General features: G+C 48.4%; 1 protein-coding gene across 4 annotated transcripts in view; it reads left to right on the top strand.

The window, feature by feature from the left end:
* Positions 1–19,332, top strand: part of lifra (LIF receptor subunit alpha a) — a 229,468-nt gene that overhangs the window by 192,883 nt on the left and 17,253 nt on the right. For all 4 annotated transcript variants that reach the window (XM_085967341.1, XM_085967430.1, XM_085967272.1 and 1 more), the window contains 5 exons: positions 5,042–5,224; positions 9,382–9,483; positions 12,479–12,661; positions 16,493–16,648; positions 19,220–19,313. In XM_085967341.1, coding sequence (XP_085823467.1) covers positions 5,042–5,224; positions 9,382–9,483; positions 12,479–12,661; positions 16,493–16,648; positions 19,220–19,313 — 718 coding nt within the window. The remainder of the gene's footprint in view (positions 1–5,041; positions 5,225–9,381; positions 9,484–12,478; positions 12,662–16,492; positions 16,649–19,219; positions 19,314–19,332) is intronic.

Here is a 19,332-nt window from a genome sequence, read left to right as displayed (position 1 = left end):
GGATGGGAGAGAACCAGGCCAAAAAAAAGCTGCTTGAAATGTGAGGGTCATTCAGCATCTGAGACGGAACGACAGGCTCCTGCTTCAGGTGGGCCCCTTCACCAGACGGTTTCTCGTTCAAGTGCTGACTGAACCGTTCTGTGGTTGCAGCATTCACAGTGTTTTATTTTTAATCCGTCTTTCTTTTAATATTCTGTCCTGCACCGGTCACTGAAGGTAAGCATGCAGGTGCAGCAGGCGGTTAAGAAGGCAAATGGTATGTTGGCCTTCATAGCGAGAGGATTCGAGTACAGGAACAAGGATGTCTTGCTGCAGTTGTACAGGGCATTGGTGAGACCACACCTTGGGTATTGTGTGCAGTTTTGGTCACCTTATCTGAGGAAGGACGTTCTTGCCATGGAAGGAGTTCAGCGAAGATTCACCAGGCTGATACCTGGGATGGCAGGAATGACGTATGAGGAGAGATTGGGTCGATTGGGCTTGTACTCGCTGGAGTTTAGAAGAATGAGAGGGGATCTCATTGAAACTTATAACATTCTGACAGGACTAGACAGACTAGATGCAGGAAGGATGTTCCCGATGGTCGGGGAGTCCAGAACCAGGGGTCACAGTCTAAGGATAAGGGGTAAGCCATTTAGGACTGAGATGAGGAGGAATTTCTTCACCCAGAGAGTGGTGAACCTGTGGCATTCTCTACCACAGAAGGCGGTTGAGGCCAATTCATTAAATATATTCAAGAAGGAGTTAGATATATTTCTTAAGGCTAAAGGGATCAAAGGATATGGGGAGAAAGCAGGGACAGGGTACTGAATTTGGATGATCAGCCATGATCTCATTGAATGGCGGAGCAGGCTCGAGGGGCTGAATGGCCTACTCCTGCTCCTATCTTCTATGAAAGTGAGTTGCCGTGCTCTTTGCTTAGATTGACATCGACGGTAACACAGTGTCCGGCGTGGGGGTAACAGCAGGGCACAGGTGACCTGTGAGGAGGGGTCCTTCAATGAAACAATGTCCCGAGCTCTCGTTCAGCCAGTGCTGCAGTGCCTCTTAGTTTTGTTGTGCTACTGGACACTTTATTCAAAGTTACTTCGAGCGGAGCAGGCTCGAGGGGCCGAATGGCCTGCTCCTGCTCCTATTTTTCTATGTTTACTGGAGAGTAACATGGGAGCAAACCCGCTGTGGTGCGTTCCTGATTTTAATCGCTCAAACATTGGCAGCCGTGCCTTCAGCTGCCTAGGCCCTAAGCTCTGGAATTCCCTCCCTACTTCTCTTTCCTCCTTTAAGACGCTCCTTAAAACCTATCTCTTGGGCCAATCTTTTGGTCATCCGTCCTAATTTCTCCTGTGACTCGGTGTCAAATTTTGTTTGATCACGCTCCTGTGAAGTGCCTTGGGACGTTTTACTACGTTAAAGGTGCTATATAAATGCACGTTGTTGTTGTTTCGCCCATCCCGCCTCACTTCAATCTGAGGCCCACAGTGCAGGAGGCCAACAGGGTTGGATAGAGTAAAAGAAAGAGGCCAAGTTTAAAGCTGGGACTGAAGCTGCAGCAAAAGGGTGGGGTGGGGAGTGAAAGTAAAGTACAAGGGAGTGATTGTAGGTGTGAGACAGGCACTTGGGAGAAGAGAGAGAAATAGTAAATCATAAGGAATAAAAACAGAAACTGCAGGAAACACTCAGCAGGTCAGGCAGCATCTGTGGAGAGAGAAACAAAGGCCCGTAATTCCCGATAGGAGGCTTCCTGCGTGCGGCTGTGGAGAGAGAAACAAAGGCCCGTAATTCCCGATAGGAGGCTTCCTGCGTGCGGCTGTGGAGAGAGAAACAAAGGCCCGTAATTCCCGATCGGAGGCTTCCTGCGTGCGGCTGTGGAGAGAGAAACAAAGGCCCGTAATTCCCGATAGGAGGCTTCCTGCATGTGGCTGTGGAGAGAGAAACAAAGGCCCGTAATTCCCGATCGGAGGCTTCCTGCGTGCGGCTGTGGAGAGAGAAACAAAGGCCCGTAATTCCCGATAGGAGGCTTCCTGCGTGCGGCTGTGGAGAGAGAAACAAAGGCCCGTAATTCCCGATAGGAGGCTTCCTGCGTGCGGCTGTGGAGAGAGAAACAAAGGCCCGTAATTCCCGATAGGAGGCTTCCTGCGTGCGGCTGTGGAGAGAGAAACAAAGGCCCGTAATTCCCGATAGGAGGCTTCCTGCGTGCGGCTGCCTCCTATCGGGGAAAAAATCTACGCCCATTCCTGAGGGCTCCCGAGGTCCGGCCATTTCCGATCCTGGGCCTCTCCACGCCGAAATGCGCAGGGCCCGCGTATTCCAGGGGCGCATGCGGCTCGCAAGCGGTCCCTGGGATCGCGTGGGCCAGGCGAGCCAATGGGAGAAGGGAAACTGAATAGGGATCACTGAAAAAAGACATCAAAACATTAAATACATTTTTTTTAAATCACGTTTTTAAAATGAGTTAAAATTACATTAAATTACAGGTTTATCCGGAGGTTATATGTCCAGAATACTCGATCTAATGGCAAAAATCAGGAGCCGTTTTCTGTTTTTTTTAGTTCTCGTTGCTTTTTTTTCCCCAGTCAAGCACTGCAAGGTCTGTAGCTATAGCAACAGCTTCAGCTACAGATGCTTGCAGCTGCAGCCGACTGTTTTGAAGCTGTTGCTAAGCAACAGGGTTTGCTGATTCACACGGAGCTTCTCAGTTCTGTATGTTTAAACATTAACTCTGGTATGTCCGGCACTTTTGATGTTACGGCACCAGCTCGGTCCTGTCAGTGCCGGATATCAGAGTTTCCTGTAAATATTTTAAACAAATTTAGGCCTAGAAATTCAGTTGTTAGCACCAGCCGCTAGCGCCTTGGGAGGAGGAGAAGTGGGGCGCTAAGCAGCTAGTGCCCGCTCAGCTGCGCACGCAGATCGTGACGTCATTTCATGGTGCAACGCCCTTGGTGCGCCCCGAACCGGAACTTCAGTGGCGCCGCCCTTCTGTGCGCCTGGCGCCCCCAGCGACTGGTAGAGGGGAACGGTTCCCAGTCGGCGCGGGGGCGCTATTTAAAGGGGACGCCTCCTGCATTATAAGTGGCAGCCATTTTGTGGCAATCCTTCTATGTGAGAGACGGATATTTGGAGAGAGATAAAGGGAGAGAGCTTTCTGCTTTGACTCAGCGCTCGCACAGGGAAGACGTGTCCCCATCATGGCCATGGGCTGCCTCGGCTGAGGGTGGCACTGATGGGCCGGCTTCCTCTTTCTCCTCCTCGAATTCAGAATCACTGACAGTGGCAGCTTGAGGGCCCGCCTCTTCACCTGGCGAATCAGCATCTGAAAGCAGGGAGGCACGAGTTGCTTTAGAGTGAGGACAGGGCGGCAGCGAGGGAGGCATGAGTGCTGCTATGCACTGCATTGGTTCGATAGTGGCAAAGGATGCTGGTGTGAGGCACAAGTGCAAAGAGAGAGGTCAAAAAGGTGATGACCTTACCATTGCTGTCCAGAACAGGGTCGGCATCTCCACTGGTGATGGGGCCAATCAGCCGGCCTGCCATAATGCGCTCCACACGCTGCTCCAGGTCGCTGAGCTCTTTGAGGTCAGGGCGGCCTCCCCCGGTCCGTCGCTGCTGCCTGCGATTGTGGGCCAGCTTGCCCTGCAAGAGAAAGGATGGCCTCTAAGTAGTGTCAAGCCCTGATCTTGCCTGCACTGCCTCCCATGGTGGAATAGCCCTGACAGTGTGTAAAGTGCTGAATGTGCAAGTGGTTTTCATGAGAGTCCCATAGCTCTTGAATGAGGTCTGGGCATTGGGGCTTTCAGGTCCCTTTGGCCAGAAACTGAGGTGCACATGCAGGGATGAACAGTATAGTGGAAAGGGTACTCACCCTAACAACCCGAGTGAGGTCGTTAAACTTTTTCCTGCATTGAAGTGGAGTCCTGGCAACCATGCTGTTGGTGGTCACCCTGTTTGCCACCTCCCTCCAGGCTTTTCGGTATTCGCTGGGAAGCGGCCTCCTTCCACTGTCAGGGAAGAGGACAGGTCGCCTGCGCTCTACTGCGCCAACCAGTAGCCTCAGGGCACCCTCGCTGAAGCGCTCCGCTCGCTCCCTAGCCTTCTGCATGGTCCTGGGCGTAGAAATGATGATCCAGCAATGGTCAGGCCTTGCTTCAGGGCTGCAGTGTGCAGGGTGTGCCAGCCAAACAAATCGACCCTCCCCCTTTAAGAGCTGACCGGCGCCGGCGTGTCTGCCTTCAAGCAGCAACTTGCCGCACCTGCACTGCGCCCGCCCTCGGTGTTAGCACCCCGGATCGCCGGCTTAGCGCCTTATGATAGTCGTGCATCGCCTGCTTTAGCGCAGCAGCAACCTCTTGGGGCGATGCAACTGAATATCGGCGAAGGTGGCGCTAAGTTGCGCTGGGCGCTAAATTTAGCGAACGCCCGGCTGTAGCGCCCCAAACGTGGCTATACTGAATTTCTAGGCCTTAATTTTTTTAAAAAATAATTAGTTTTTTACGGGGCTAAAAATAAACTTAACTTTTTTAAAAGTATTTTTTAAATTATAAATGAGTGGGGAAATTTTTTTTTATTTTTTTTTAACTTTTTTAAACTCTTACCAGGCGTAAGATTTTTAAGTGATTTCAGCGGGCGGAGGTTCTGCAGAAAACGGAACTCTCCACCCGCACAGGCCCTTCTCCAGTGCAGGCGTCCGATCTGTCGAGGATTCTGAAACCGGCATTTCCGATGTCCCTACGGGCGTGTACGCACCCGTAGGCATCGGAAAATACGAGCTGAAGTTAACATTTCAGTTCGATGACCTAATAAGGTTTGGCAGCTATTTTCTACATTACAACAGTGATTACACTTCAAAAGTACTCCATTGGTTGTGAAAGATGCTATATAAGTCTTTCTTTTTTAATCCCTGGACACTGGCACACACTGTGAGCTCCACAGTGTATGTTGGGAGATCACAAAAGTACTACCCCACGGGGTCCTGTTTGTTTACGTTCCCTGTCAGGCGAGTCGTCTCTGAATTTACTTTTGTATTTCCCTCTTTTTTTTCTAGAAGAAAATTTGGTCCCTGAAAAAGCCAGTGGTGTAGGGGACGGATTCAACGTGACCTGGCTGAGGCACCAGGCCGACAGCTGTGGCTACACCGTACAGTGGTGCGACTTCCCGAGTTCCCATGTGTGTCATTTAGACTGGCGGAAATTTCCTTCAAGCTCAACACATGCCATAATAAAATCAGGTGAAGTATTTTAAACCGCTAAATGTTTTGCTTGAGAAATTTCACTGGCTCTCTCCCTGGCACCCTCCCTCCATGTCCCTCTCCCTGGGTCTCAGTCTCTCTCGTTTTCCTTTTCTTAAATGAAATTCGTGCCGATCAAGGTGACAAAGATAAGTACAGATGAGGGAGGCCATTTGGCCCCGCCAGCCCCTCCCTCTATAGAAACCCCAATGGCCTGATACTGTGCTGTATATCCTATATAGGTTTATGCCCCTATTCCGGGTGTTAATCACACTGTGTGACGAGGTGCTTCCTGACATCAGTCCTGAATTTCCCTTTTCCCAATTTGAACCTATGACTCCTTGCTCTGCAGTTGTGGCTTAACTTGAAGTAGTGCTCGGGATTAACCCTTTCTATGCCACACAGTACCTGAGCTACCTGTAAGGTTCTCTCTCATTCGCCTCCCTTCAAGGCAGCACAGCCCCAGGTTTTCATCATAACCCGAACCCTCTGACATTGGGGATCAGCCCCGTGTGACCTTTCTCTCCACCATTTCCAGGGCTGGGATGTTTTCTCTGGTTCCTTGGTGACTAGAACTGAACGCAGTAGTCGAGGTGTGGCCTGTCCCAGAGCGCGGCACAGCTTCAGTGTGAGGGCCTCGGACTGGCGCTTTACAGATTGGGTAATTCAGCTCAGCATTCTAATCACGTCATTCATCGCTGCGCTTCAGTGAGGGACATGCCACAGTGGAACCTACCCCCACTACCAGATATCTCTCTCTCTCCTCAGCTAGTTTGATACCATTCATTAAGTAAAGCTCCCTCTACACTGTCCCATCAAACACTGAAATAAAAACAGAAAATGCTGGAAATACTCGGAAGGTCAGGCAGCATCTGTGGAGAGAGAAACAGAGTTAACGTTTCAGGTTGATAACCCCTTGTCAGAACTGGAAAAAGCTGGAGATGGAGCAGGTTTTTAAGCAAGGGCAGGGAAAAGGTGGAGGGAGGAAAGAATAAAAGGGAAGGTCTGTGATAGGATGGAAGGCAGGAGAGATTAAGAGACATTTATAGAGATTGTGTAAGGGAAAAGGAGATGGTAATGGGACAAGTTAAGAAACAAAAGATGGCGCTAGATGAAGTGTAAATTGCACTGGCAGAATGAAAGACAGCTGCCATGTGGGAGAGGGGAAAAAAAATAAAATAAATGGGAAAAAAAAAATAGAGCCGAGGTTATGGTCTGAAATTGTTGAACTCTGTTAAGGCTGTAAAGTGCCCAATCGAAAGATGAGGTGCTGTTCCTCGAGCTTACGCTGAGCTTCATTGGAACAGTGTAAGAGGCCGAGGATGGTGAGGTCAGAGTGGGAGTGGAGCGGAGAATTAAAGTGACAGGCGACCGGAAGCTCGGGGTCCCCCTTACGGACTGAACGGAGGTGTGTCGCCTGTCACTTTAATTCTCCGCTCCACTCCCACTCAGACCTCTCCATCCTCGGCCTCTTACACTGTTCCAATGAAGCTCAATGTAAACTCGAGGAACAGCACCTCATCTTGCGATTAGGCACTTTACAGCCTCCTGGACTGAACATGGAGTTCAACAATTTCAGACTATAACCTCTGCTCCTATTCCTTTTTTTTCCATTTTTCCCCCCCTCCCACATGGCAGCTGTCTTTCATTCTGCCAGTGCCAATTACACTTCATCTAACGCCATCTTTTGTTTCTTAACTTGTCCCATTACCACCTCCTTTTCCCTTGCACCATCTCTTAATCTCTATTAATGTCTCTTAATCTCTCCTGCCTTCCATCCTATCACTGACCTTCCTTTTATTCTTTCCACCCCAGCCCCTGCATTTGCTTAAAAACCTGTTCCATCTCCAGCTTTTTCCAGTTCTGACGAAGGGTCATTGACCTGAAACATTAACTCTGTTTCTCTCTCCACAGATGCTGCTCTGACCTGCTGAGTATTTCCAGCATTTTCTGTTTTTATTTCAGATTTCCAGCATCCGCAGCATTTTGCTTTTGTTCCCATCAAACACTCCCAGGGCAGGTGCAGCACGGGTTAGATACAGAGTAAAGCTCCCTCTACACTGTCCCATCAAACACTCCCAGGGCAGGTACAGCACGGGTTAGATACAGAGTAAAACTCCCTCTACACTGTCCCATCAAACACTCCCAGGGCAGGTACAGCACGGGTTAGATACAGAGTAAAGCTCCCTCTACACTGTCCCATCAAACACTCCCAGGGCAGTTACAGCACGGGTTAGATACAGAGTAAAACTCCCTCTACACTGTCCCATTGAAATAAAGAATAGATTTGCCTTCCAAAGTTAGGCTTTATTAACTTTAAAATCAGCAGCATATCTTTCTACATCCAGTCCCAACTAAAGCTAGAAAAGGACTGAATTTAAGGTAGCCACAACACATCATGTGATCATCAACTACCAATGAGATTACAACACATATCCCAAGGCAGTTAACAAACAACGAATCACAATACTTTTACTAATCAAGGAATAATCACCACACCCATCAAACACTCCCAGGGCAGGTACAGCACGGGTTAGATACAGAGTAAAGCTCCCTCTACACTGTCCCATCAAACACTCCCAGGGCAGGTACAGCACGGGTTAGATACAGAGTAAAGCTCCCTCTACACTGTCCCATCAAACACTCCCAGGGCAGGTACAGCACGGGTTAGGTACAGAGTAAAGCTCCCTCTACACTGTCCCATCAAACACTCCCAGGGCAGGTACAGCACGGGTTAGATACAGAGTAAAGCTCCCTCTACACTGTCCCATCAAACACTCCCAGGGCAGGTACAGCACGGGTTAGATACAGAGTAAAGCTCCCTCTACACTGTCCCATCAAACACTCCCAGGGCAGGTACAGCACGGGTTAGATACAGAGTAAAGCTCCCTCTACACTGTCCCATCAAACACTCCCAGGGCAGGTACAGCACGGGTTAGATACAGAGTAAAGCTCCCTCTACACTGTCCCATCAAACACTCCCAGGGCAGGTACAGCACGGGTTAGATACAGAGTAAAGCTCCCTCTACACTGTCCCATCAAACACTCCCAGGGCAGGTACAGCACGGGTTAGATACAGAGTAAAGCTCCCTCTACACTGTCCCATCAAACACTCCCGGGGCAGTTACAGCACGGGTTAGATACAGAGTAAAGTTCCCTCTACACTGTCCCATCAAACACTCCCAGGGCAGGTACAGCATGGGTTAGATACAGAGTAAAGCTCCCTCTACACTGTCCCATCAAACACTCCCAGGGCAGGTACAGCACGGGTTAGATACAGAGTAAAGCTCCCTCTACACTGTCCCATCAAACACTCCCAGGGCAGGTACAGCACGGGTTAGATACAGAGTAAAGCTCCCTCTACACTGTCCCATCAAACACTCCCAGGGCAGGTACAGCATGGGTTAGATACAGAGTAAAGCTCCCTCTACACTGTCCCATCAAACACTCCCGGGGCAGTTACAGCACGGGTTAGATACAGAGTAAAGTTCCCTCTACACTGTCCCATCAAACACTCCCAGGGCAGGTACAGCATGGGTTAGATACAGAGTAAAGCTCCCTCTACACTGTCCCATCAAACACTCCCAGGGCAGGTACAGCATGGGTTAGATACAGAGTAAAGCTCCCTCTACACTGTCCCATCAAACACTCCCAGGGCAGGTACAGCACGGGTTAGATACAGAGTAAAGCTCCCTCTACACTGTCCCATCAAACACTCCCAGGGCAGGTACAGCACGGGTTAGATACAGAGTAAAGCTCCCTCTACACTGTCCCATCAAACACTCCCAGGGCAGGTACAGCATGGGTTAGATACAGAGTAAAGCTCCCTCTACACTGTCCCATCAAACACTCCCTGGACAGGTACAGCACGGGTTAGATACAGAGTAAAGCTCCTTCTACACTGACCCCTCACTGTGCCTTGGTGTACACTCTCTTCTACACCACAGTAACAGTTTTTTTCAATTTTCTACACCAGCTACCCTTCAGCCTCACTGAGGGGAATAGTTGATCTAGGCACAGTCTTGTGCTATGGGCCCATGTCACTGGGACCTGGACTGAGACTGCCCCAGACTCATTTCACAAAGCTAGATTACAATCAGGTATAACATCTTAAACATGTGATTTGTTTTGACAGTGAGCTGTAATATTTTTCACAGATGCCTTTCAAGCCGGAGTGCGGTACAACCTTGAGGTGCACGAGTGCAGTGATGATGGAGACTACTTACTGAAGTTGCAGGTCGGGTACACACGTGAACTGGGTAAGGAGGGTAACTACCGGAGCCTAAGTGAAGTGATATCTGAGTGTGCAGCAATACCCAGCTGGTGTCAACGACAGTGTCGCCGACCCCTGACTATCAAAAAAATAAAGCAACCTTGTTCGGTTGACTTTAGTAGAGACTTGGGCCTAGAAATTCAGTAAGGCGCTGCAAGCTTTGCACCCAGTTACCGCCTAAAGAGGGCTTCTGCGCCAGTATAGGAGGTTGCGCTGATATTGAGATCGGCGGTAATGGCGGCGGTAGCCGGTAGCGCTGCGCCAGCACCGATGACGTCATCGGTGTGCATAGTGCCCCGATGCCGGCCCGACGCCCATATTCAGTTGCCGCCGCCTCCTCCGTGGTGGCCACTACTAACATCCGGAGACCAGGGCCTTACTGCAGCCTTAGTGGGGCACATAAAGGTGGAGGTGCGGCCGGCCGCTTTTTCGGCGGCCGCCTGCCCGCACCTCCTTCCCCGGCCTCCTCAACAACCCCCCCGCGGCATTGCCGGCTGCTTTCCGCGAGCCCGGCACTTCTCCGTGGTGCCGGGCTAATTTGCCGGCACAATCCAGCGGCGATCTCCCCGTTGCAGGCACCTCCACCTTAAGAGAAGGAGGAGGCCTGCCGCACCGCATCGGGTGGCGCAGCGGCACTTAGAGCGCTGAAATTCAGTTTCAGCGCCCCAAGCGGGGGCGGGCACACCCTGGAATAGCGCCCGGTTCCGACTTGGGGCGCAAAAACTGAATATTTGACAGTCGCACATGGCTCCGCGCCCAGCGCTAACTTTTGGCCGTTAGCCAGCTGGCGGGGCCATAGTGAATTTCTAGGCCTTGGTTTCTTTTCTGGGTCTCCTGATCTTTGCTACCTTGTGAACATTCTTAGCTAGTTCTGCCCATCAATGCCCTTGTGTTACGTTGCAAAGTATCGTCGGATTGCCAGGTGGGCTTGGCTGTTTTGTTTCATGTAGTGCTGGGAGGCACGCAATACTGTCAGTCAATGTAATGGATGGTGGCAACTCTACAGATACGGTAGCCTAGTGGTTATGTTACTGGACTAGTAATCCAGAGGCCTGGACTAATGATCCAGAGACATGAGGTCAAATCCCACCACGGCAGCTGGAGAATTTAAATTGGAATTAAAAAGCTAGAATCAGTTATGGTGACCATGAAACTACCGGATTGTCGTAAAAACCCATCTGGTTCACTAATGCACTTTAAGGAAGGAAATCTGCCGTCCTTACCTGGCCTGGCCTATATGTGACTCCAGACTCTTAACTGCCCTCTGAAATGGCCTAGCAAGCCACTCAGTTGTACTCAAGAAGGCAGTTCTCCACCACCTTCTCAAAGGCAATTAGGGATGGGCAGTAAATGCTGGCCTTGCCAGCGATGCCACATCCCGTGAATGAATTAAAAAAAAATTATTGCCAACTTATATTCAACATGACAATCCTGAACAGTGAAACTAATCCGCATGATGTGGGGAAGCGTCTGGTGAAGCTAGAAAACCACTTGCATTCACAACACTTTAGAATTACTTCTGTTTATTCCAATCAATAGCTAATTTAGTGAAGATCATTCGGTATTTTTATAGGCTTCAGCATTAACTTTATAATTTTTTATCATAAGACATAAGATAAGATGTCAAAATTGAGAAACTGTTTACACTGGCAATAGGGTCGGTAACCAGAGGACACAGATTTAAAATAATTGGCAAAAAAGCCAGAAGGGAGATGAGGAGAATCTTTTTTTTTACTCAGCAAGTTGCTATGATCTAGAATGCACTGAAAAGGGCGGTGGAAGCAGATTCAATAGTAACTTTCAAAAGGGAATTGGATAAATACTTGAAAAGGAAATATTTTCAGGGCTATGGGGAAAGAGCAGGAAAGTGGGACTAATTGGAGAGCTCTTTCAAAGAGCCGGCACAAGCACAATGGGCTGAATGGCCTCCTGTGCTGTATCGTTCTATGATTCCATGATGACGGGACACACGCCTGTGTGGAACAGTGGGTTTCCATTTCAGGAGCCAGGCTTGTGCGGAGGCAGAAAGAAAGAAAGACTTGCATTAGGTAATGCCTTTCACAACCTCAGGACGTCCCAAAACTCTTCACGGCCAATGAAGTACTTTGAAGAATACACGGTTGCAGTGTTGAGAAACGCGGCAGCCGATTTGCATATAGCAAGGTCCCACAAACAGCAACGTGGTAATGACCATTTAATCTGTTTTAAGAACATAAGAAATAGGAGCAGGAGTAGTGCATTCGGGCCCTCAACCCTGCTCCACCATTCAGTAAGATCATGGCTGATCTTCGACCTCAACTCCACTTTCCTGCACTATCCCCATATCCCTTGATTCCCTTAGTATCCAAAAATCTATCAATTTCTGTCTTGAATATACTCAACGATTCAGCATCCACAGCCCTCTGGGGCAGACAACTCCAAAGATTCACCACCCTCTGAGTGAGGAAATTTCTCCTCATCTCAGTCCTAAATGGCCGACCCCTTGTACTGTGACCCCTGGCTCTAGACACTCCAGCCAGGGGAAACATCCTCCCTGCATCGACCCTGTCAAGCCTCTTAAGAATTTTACATGTTTCAATGAGATCACCTCTCACTAAACTCTAGGGACTGTAGGCCTAGTCTACTCGATCTCTCTAGTTTTAGAGTGGAGGGGTGCCTTTTCCGTGATGTGGGAGCGGGCTGGGCACCTGTCCTCGACTCCCAAGTGTCGAGGCCCGTCAGACAGAGTGGGTAAAATAATGCAGGAAACGGAAACATAACCAAATACCCCCCGTAAAACGAGCTTTACAAAAGAATCATACCTCTGGAATAATGGCTCAGGTTTTGAAACGGCACAGAATGGGAAGGTGTGGTAGCAACATTGCTATCCTTTTATGATTGTTTTGAGAAGCGTACACTGGGAGGTGTGTAGGCAGATTAAACTGACCACAGTCCTAACTGAAGCCCTAATATAATCACCGGTCTTTGATTGCACTCCTTAGCCCCATCCGAGGCTCTGAAACTGAATATCAAGGAAACCACTGGAGAATCGGTATGGATCGAATGGAACACTATCCCTGTGGAGAAACGGCGAGGATTCATTGAGGGATTCAAGGTTTATTACAGTAAACTGTACAATGATTCCGCAGCCATGAAGCCCATGGGCCAACATGGGCAGAATACAGGTATATACACAAGGGTTGATCTTCTGAAATGTGTGTCTCCTGGGTGAGGCTTCCCACCTGGAGTCACATTCAGAAATTTGGCCTTTTAGTCCCTGGAAGTGCCTACTGTTTAAACATAGGAACAGGCCACAGGAGGAGGCCATTCATTCCCTCGAGCCTGCTCCGCCATTCAATTAGATCATGGCTGATTGGTACCTCAACCCTATTTACCTGCCTTTGCTCTGTAACTTGAAACTCTTACCGCACAAAAATCTATCGATCTCACTGGAAAATTTCAGTTGACCACCAGCATCCACAGCTTTTTGGGGGAGAGAGTTTTCCAGATTTCTACTACCCTTTGTGTGGAAGAAGTGCTTCCTGATTTCACTCCTGAACGGCCTTGCTCTAATTTTAAGATTGCGTCCCTGTGTTCTGGACTCTTCAGCAAAGGCAATAGTTTCTCTGTATCTACCCTATCGAATCCTTTTTTCATTTTAGTCCCCTCATTTAGATCACCCCTTCAACTGTATAAACTCAGGGGAATACAAACCAAGTTTATGCAACCTGTCCTCATAATTTAACCCTTCAAGCCCTGGTATCATTCTGCTGAATCTGCGTAGACAGTGGGACGGAAAGTCATGTTGTTTTGTTCAAAGTCCCCTAGCAATGTCCAGAATTTGATGAAAAAATGTTCCTCTTGATCATTTCGAGGGGGTGACTAGGGGGGTGGATGAGGGAAATGCTGTGGATGTGGTTTACATGGACTTCAGTAAAGCTTTTGACAAAGTCCCGCATAGGAGACTGGTCAAGAAGGTAAGAGCCCATGGGATCCAGGGTGCCTTGGCGCGTTGGATCCTAAACTGGCTGAGTGGCAGGAGGCAGAGGGTGATGGTCGAAGGTTGCTTTTGTGATTGGAAGCCTGTGTCCAGTGGGGTACCTCAGGGATCGGTGCTGGGTCCCTTGTTGTTTGTGATCTACATAAATGATTTGGATGAGAATGTAAAAGGTATGATCAGTAAGTTCGCAGATGACACGAAAATTGGTGGGGTGGTAAATTGTGAGGAGGAAAGCCTCAGGCTACAGGACGATATAAACAGGTTGGTCAGATGGGTGGAAAAGTGGCAAATGGAATTTAACCCTGAAAAGTGCGAGGTGATGCATTTTGGACGGACAAATAAGGCAAGGGAATACACAATGAGTGGTAGGACCCTAGGAAGTACAGAGGGTCAGAGGGACCTTGGTGTACATGTACATAGATCCCTGAAGGCAGCGGAACAGGTAGATAAGGTGGTTAAAAAGGCATATGGGATACTTGCCTTCATTAGCCGAGGCATAGAATATAAGAGCAGGGAGGTTATGATGGAGCTGTACAAAACGCTGGTGAGGCCACAGCTGGAGTACTGTGTGCAGTTCTGGTCGCCTCACTATAGGAAGGATGTGATTGCTTTGGAGAGGGTGCAGAGAAGATTCACCAGGATGTTACCTGGGATGGAGCGCCTCACCTATGAAGAGAGGCTGGACAGGCTGGGGTTGTTTTCCTTGGAGCAAAGAAGGCTGAGGGGGGACCTGATTGAGGTGTACAAAATGATGAGGGGCATAGATAGGGTAGATAAAGAGGAACTTTTCCCCTTAGTAGGGGGGTCAATAACAAGGGGGCATAGATTCAGGGTAAGGGGCAGGAGATTTAGAGGGGATTTGAGGAGGAACTTTTTCACCCAGAGGGTGGTTGGAATGTGGAACTCAATGCCTGAAAGGGTGGTAGAGGCAGGAACCCTCACAACATTCAAGAAGCATTTGGATGAGCACTTGAAATGCCATTGCATACAAGGCTATGGACCAAATGCTGGAAAATGGGATTAGACTGGACAGGGATGGATGGGCGGCGCAGACACGATGGGCCGAAGGGCCTCTTTCTGTGCTGTAAAACTCTATGACTCTATGACTATCAGGCTGACCTGGGCTGGGTTTCCCAGGCCAGTTCAAAGTTGCCCCTTTGCGCTGGGTGGAGCCCCTTTGAGATGTACTGCACTCCCCTCATTGAGGCTCGGTAGTGTAGTGAATATAGTCTTGGGCCAGAGACCATGAGCTCAAATCCCACCACGGCAAGTTGTGAAATTGAAATCAATAGATTTGTGATTTGTGGGCTGGCACCAGAGAAAATGGCCATGCAAGCTGCTGGATCCTCATCAAAACCCACCAGGTTCACCAGTGCCCTTCAGTGGAAAGGAACCTGCCACTCCTGCCCAGTCTGGCCTACACTGACTCCAGTCCCATCCACTAGGTGGGTTTCCCTCTGATGTGGGGCAGAATGGACAATGAATACAGCCTTACCAGCACCTCCCGAGAAGAAATAAAATGTTTGCAACTGTTTATAAAAAAATTTTTTTTTAAATCAAGGCATATTTTTATTTTGGGGTGAGTTCAGTGAACAAGAAGTATTCTTCCCCAGATTTTCCATCTCCTTAACAACAGTTCTCACGTTGCCGAGTGTTTTGTTTCCTGAGGGTGACTCTCCTATCTTTTCCTCGAGGACTGAGAGGAGCTGACCTGCTCCCTCTGCAGTCCTGCTGGGGCCGGCTGCAAGTGCCGCTGAGAAATGAAACTGCCATTGATATTTCCCCCCCTCTCTTCCGGCGGAGAAGCACGGAGCCTCTGTTGAGCAGCTCCTGGCAGTCAAGTGTCTGGTAACTCGGTGAAGCAAGGGGATCAAAGTGTGAGGCATTCCACCTCGGTGTGGCGGACGGGAAGATTTAGCAGTGCTGCTACATTCAGTTATGCAGTCTTTTTTTTCTTGTTACTGTGGAAATCTGGTGCTCCCCGCGCAAGTCCTGGCAATTCAGCCCGCGAGCCCCCAGCAACTCGTCCTGCTTACGCCTGTATTTCTCATTTGATGCTTGTTCCTGATTGAGTCTTGTGGGGCTGGAGGTTTGGAAAGGGTTGTGCTGAGCGCTGCTGCCACAGCTGAGATTAGCTGGGGGTTGCACCTTGGACCGTCTAGCCTGTGTGGTTCAGTGCTAGCCTGGCAGTGTCATTACACGCTCGGCTGTCGGGAAAGTGGAAAGGAGAAAAATGAACTTAAAATCGATACGTTGAGAGCAAAACTGGAGGCCATCAATATAAGATAGTCACCAAGAAATCAAATAGGGAATTCAGAAGAAACTTCTTTACCCAGAGAGTGGTGAGAATGTGGAACTCGCTACCACAGGGAGTGGTTGAAGTGAATAGTATAGATGCATTTAAGGGGAGGCTGGACAAGCATATGAGGGAGAAGGGAATAGAGGGTTATGCTGATAGTTAGATGAGGAAAGATAGGAAGAGGTTCGAGTGGAGCATAAGCACCGGCATGGACTGGTTGGGCCGAATGGCCTGTTTGTGTGCTGTATATCCTGTGTTATCCTATGTTAAGGGGAGATTTGATAGAGGTGTTCAAAATCATTAAGGGTTTAGATAGAGTAAATAAGGAGAAACTGTTTCCAGTGGCTGAAGGGTCGATAACCAGAGGGCACAGATTTAAGATAATTAGCAAAAGAACCAGAGGGGAGATGAGGAGAAATTTACTTACGTGGCGAGTTTGTTATGATCAGGAATGCACTGCCTGAAAGGGTGGAAGCAGATTCAGTAGTAATTTTCAAAAGGGAATTGGATAAATAAATACTTGAAAAGGAAACATCTGTAGGGCTATGGGGAAAGAGCAGGGGGCAGTGGGACTAATTGGAGAGCTCTTTCAAAGAGCCGGCACAGGCGCACGATGGGCCAAATGGCTTCCTTCTGTGCTGCATCATTCTATGCTAAGCATGCAGCACCACGATCTCGAAGAATGTTTCTGATTTTCTGCTTTCTCCATTGCGATAGTTAATCCGCCGTCAAAGATCATAAACAACTCCTTCGAGCAGGATTTCGAGATCATGGGCCTGGAGCCGGGAACGACGTACAGTGTGGCAGTGAGAGCGTACACCAGAGGAGGAGACAGTCCCAGCAGAGCGGTCACTGTTACCACACCAAACAGCCGTAAGTTCACCCATTAAGAACACTCACCGAGGGCTAGGGCAGCTTGCATGTGCCATATTACAGGATTAGAATTTTCCTCGGATGCGATGTGATTTGCGCTCATTGTCTGGGATATCCGGCATTGTATGTTTATGGAATATTGTTTTGAGACTCAAAGGTTTGAAGTAACACAGTTCCACTCTAACATCCCCATCCCCTCCAGGCAATACACTCAGTTAACAACTAAAATGACCAAGGAAACTGAAAGAAAGAAGATTTGCATTTATATAGTGTCTTATCGCATCTCTCAGAAATGTTCCAGAGTGCTTCACATCCATTAAATTACTTTTGTTAGAGGAACGTTAAGCTATTTTGCACACAGTAAGAAGCCAAAGCCAGCAAATGGGGTATATGACCAGTTAATTGCCTTTGATGGTGTTGGGTGAGGGGGGAATGTAGGTCAGGAGCTGCTTCCTCCTCCTCTTCCAATTGTGCCATGGGATCTATAATGTCCACCTGAACAGGCAGACAGGGCCTTGGTGCTACATCTCATATAGGATGGGTTCATGGTATTCGAATAAGTTAACTTCTGTTTTTATTACGTGGGATTGAGGCATTCCACAATTCTATCAAAACTGGTAGCCTTCGATGTGATCTAGAAACAGAAAAATAGGAGCAGGAGTAGGCCATTCAGCCCTTCGTGGCTTCCACAGCCTTCTGTGATAGAGAATTCCACAGGTTCACCACCCTCTGAGTGAAGAAAGTTCTCCTCATCTCAGTCCTAAATGTCCTACCCCATGTCCTACCCCGTATCCTAAGACTGTGACCCCCTCGTTCTAGACCCCCCAGCCAGGGGAAACATCCTCCCTGCATTCAGTCTGTCGAGCCCTGTCAGAATTTTATACGTTTCAATGAGATCCCCTCTCATTCTTCTAAACGCTAGTGAATACAGGCCTAGTCGACCCAATCTCTCCTCATACGACAGTCCTGCCACCCCAGGAATCAGTCTGGTGAACTTTCGCTACACTCCTTTTGGACCATCTTCCTCTTTAGGATTCCTGCAAGGCATAGCCTGGGCCAGACCACCCGATGATGCCCACAACATTAGCTCCAGTGTCCAGACCAATTGCTGTTTGCTTCGTCCTATACTTGTACTTAACCAGGAGCCAATGCCTTGATTTTAAAATGCTCATCCTAGTTTTCAAATCCCTCCATGACCTCGCCCCTCCCTACCACTGTAATCTCCTCCAGTCGTACAACCCTCCAAGATCTCTGCGCTTCTCCAATTCCGGTGTCTTGAGCGTCCCCGATTTTAATTGCTTCACCATTGTCACCAGTGTCTGGGCCCTAAGCTCTGGAATTCCCTGCCTAAACCTCTCCACCTCTCTACCTCTTTCCTCCTTTAAGATACTCCTTAAAACCTACCTCTTTCTACTGTAATATTTCATTATGTGGATCGGTGTCCGGTTTTGTTTGGTAACGCTCTTGTGAAGCCCCTTGGGACATTTTACTACATTAAAGGTGCTATATAAATACAAGTTGTGGATTGTGGATTGTGGAACGTTAAACCACACCTGATGTGCCCACAGTGATTCACGTGCGTAGTTGCACTGTTCCGTGGAATGGTAACCGCTGAAACAAACCATGCCACCCTGACCTGCATGAACTGTACGGTCAGAGGCTTTGGAATGCTAAGGATTGCTCCCTTGCTGGGCCATTACTTTTACACAGATCACCACTTCAATTAGAGAACACAAGACAATCCAGGACGAGCAAAGGCCATTCGACATTTAGACCAACCGAGTAGATTAGTCCAAATTATATAGGTTCCGACGCCAGAGACAAATCAACTTGTTTGGTTTAATTAATAGCAACAGAAATTACAAGCAAATTTATAGGTCTATATACTTACTAGTAGGATATCCCTCGGGTCTGCCTTTAACTCTAACTGATCCAGGCGAGTTCTCGGCACGGAATACCAAAGAATTACTGAAAGTGAGCTGATTTACACACCTAGATGGGATAATGTCAGATGACTTGCTCTGAACTTAGCAATTCTGAAATTATTTTGTGATCTTTGTGTGTCACACACTACTCCACCAGTAGATGGCACACGCACGTTCCATTCTCACCGGAATGTGGCTGGCTTCATTTCTCATTGGTAGAAGTTAAGACAGCTTTGCACGGTTATAAACATCACACTTTAACAGAATCATAACAGCTGAAACGTAGACATGTGAGTTCCAAAGGAGCTAACATTCTTACAATTTAAGAAGCATCAAAGAGTTTGTGTATTAACCCGACACCTACTCCTTACTTAGTATTAATTCACCTGCGGAATCCTATTGACCAATGCAAAGATATTAACACTGAATTCTGTATTGTTAGCTACTTTTCCTATTATATTATGCGCTATCCTCACAGCCCGTCAGTCCCACTGTACCATGTACCATCATCAACTTCCCCTCACTCATCCCACTTGTTGATCCCCACATGAAGACAGAGTTCCTTTGCCCCAAGTCCCTGTAGTGATTACCAGTGCTATTACTATATTGGTTTGTTTTCTAACCTTTGTTTTCCTCCCCCAATCAGCCATTGCACTGATCCTTGGGATCACCTTGCCACTGGTGGGAGTTATAGCGCTGGGAGTCATGCTCAGTATCTTCTGCTACCGAAAGCAAGAATGGTAAGTTCCCTTTCAATGA

The sequence above is a fragment of the Somniosus microcephalus genome, chromosome 1 (assembly GCF_052327205.1).
Source record: "Somniosus microcephalus isolate GS21.2 chromosome 1, FLI_Smic_1.0, whole genome shotgun sequence".
In the NCBI taxonomy this organism is placed as follows: Eukaryota; Metazoa; Chordata; class Chondrichthyes; order Squaliformes; family Somniosidae; genus Somniosus; species Somniosus microcephalus.
The sequence above is the reverse complement of the archived record's forward strand: the minus strand, read 5'-3'. Positions and strand labels throughout refer to the sequence as shown.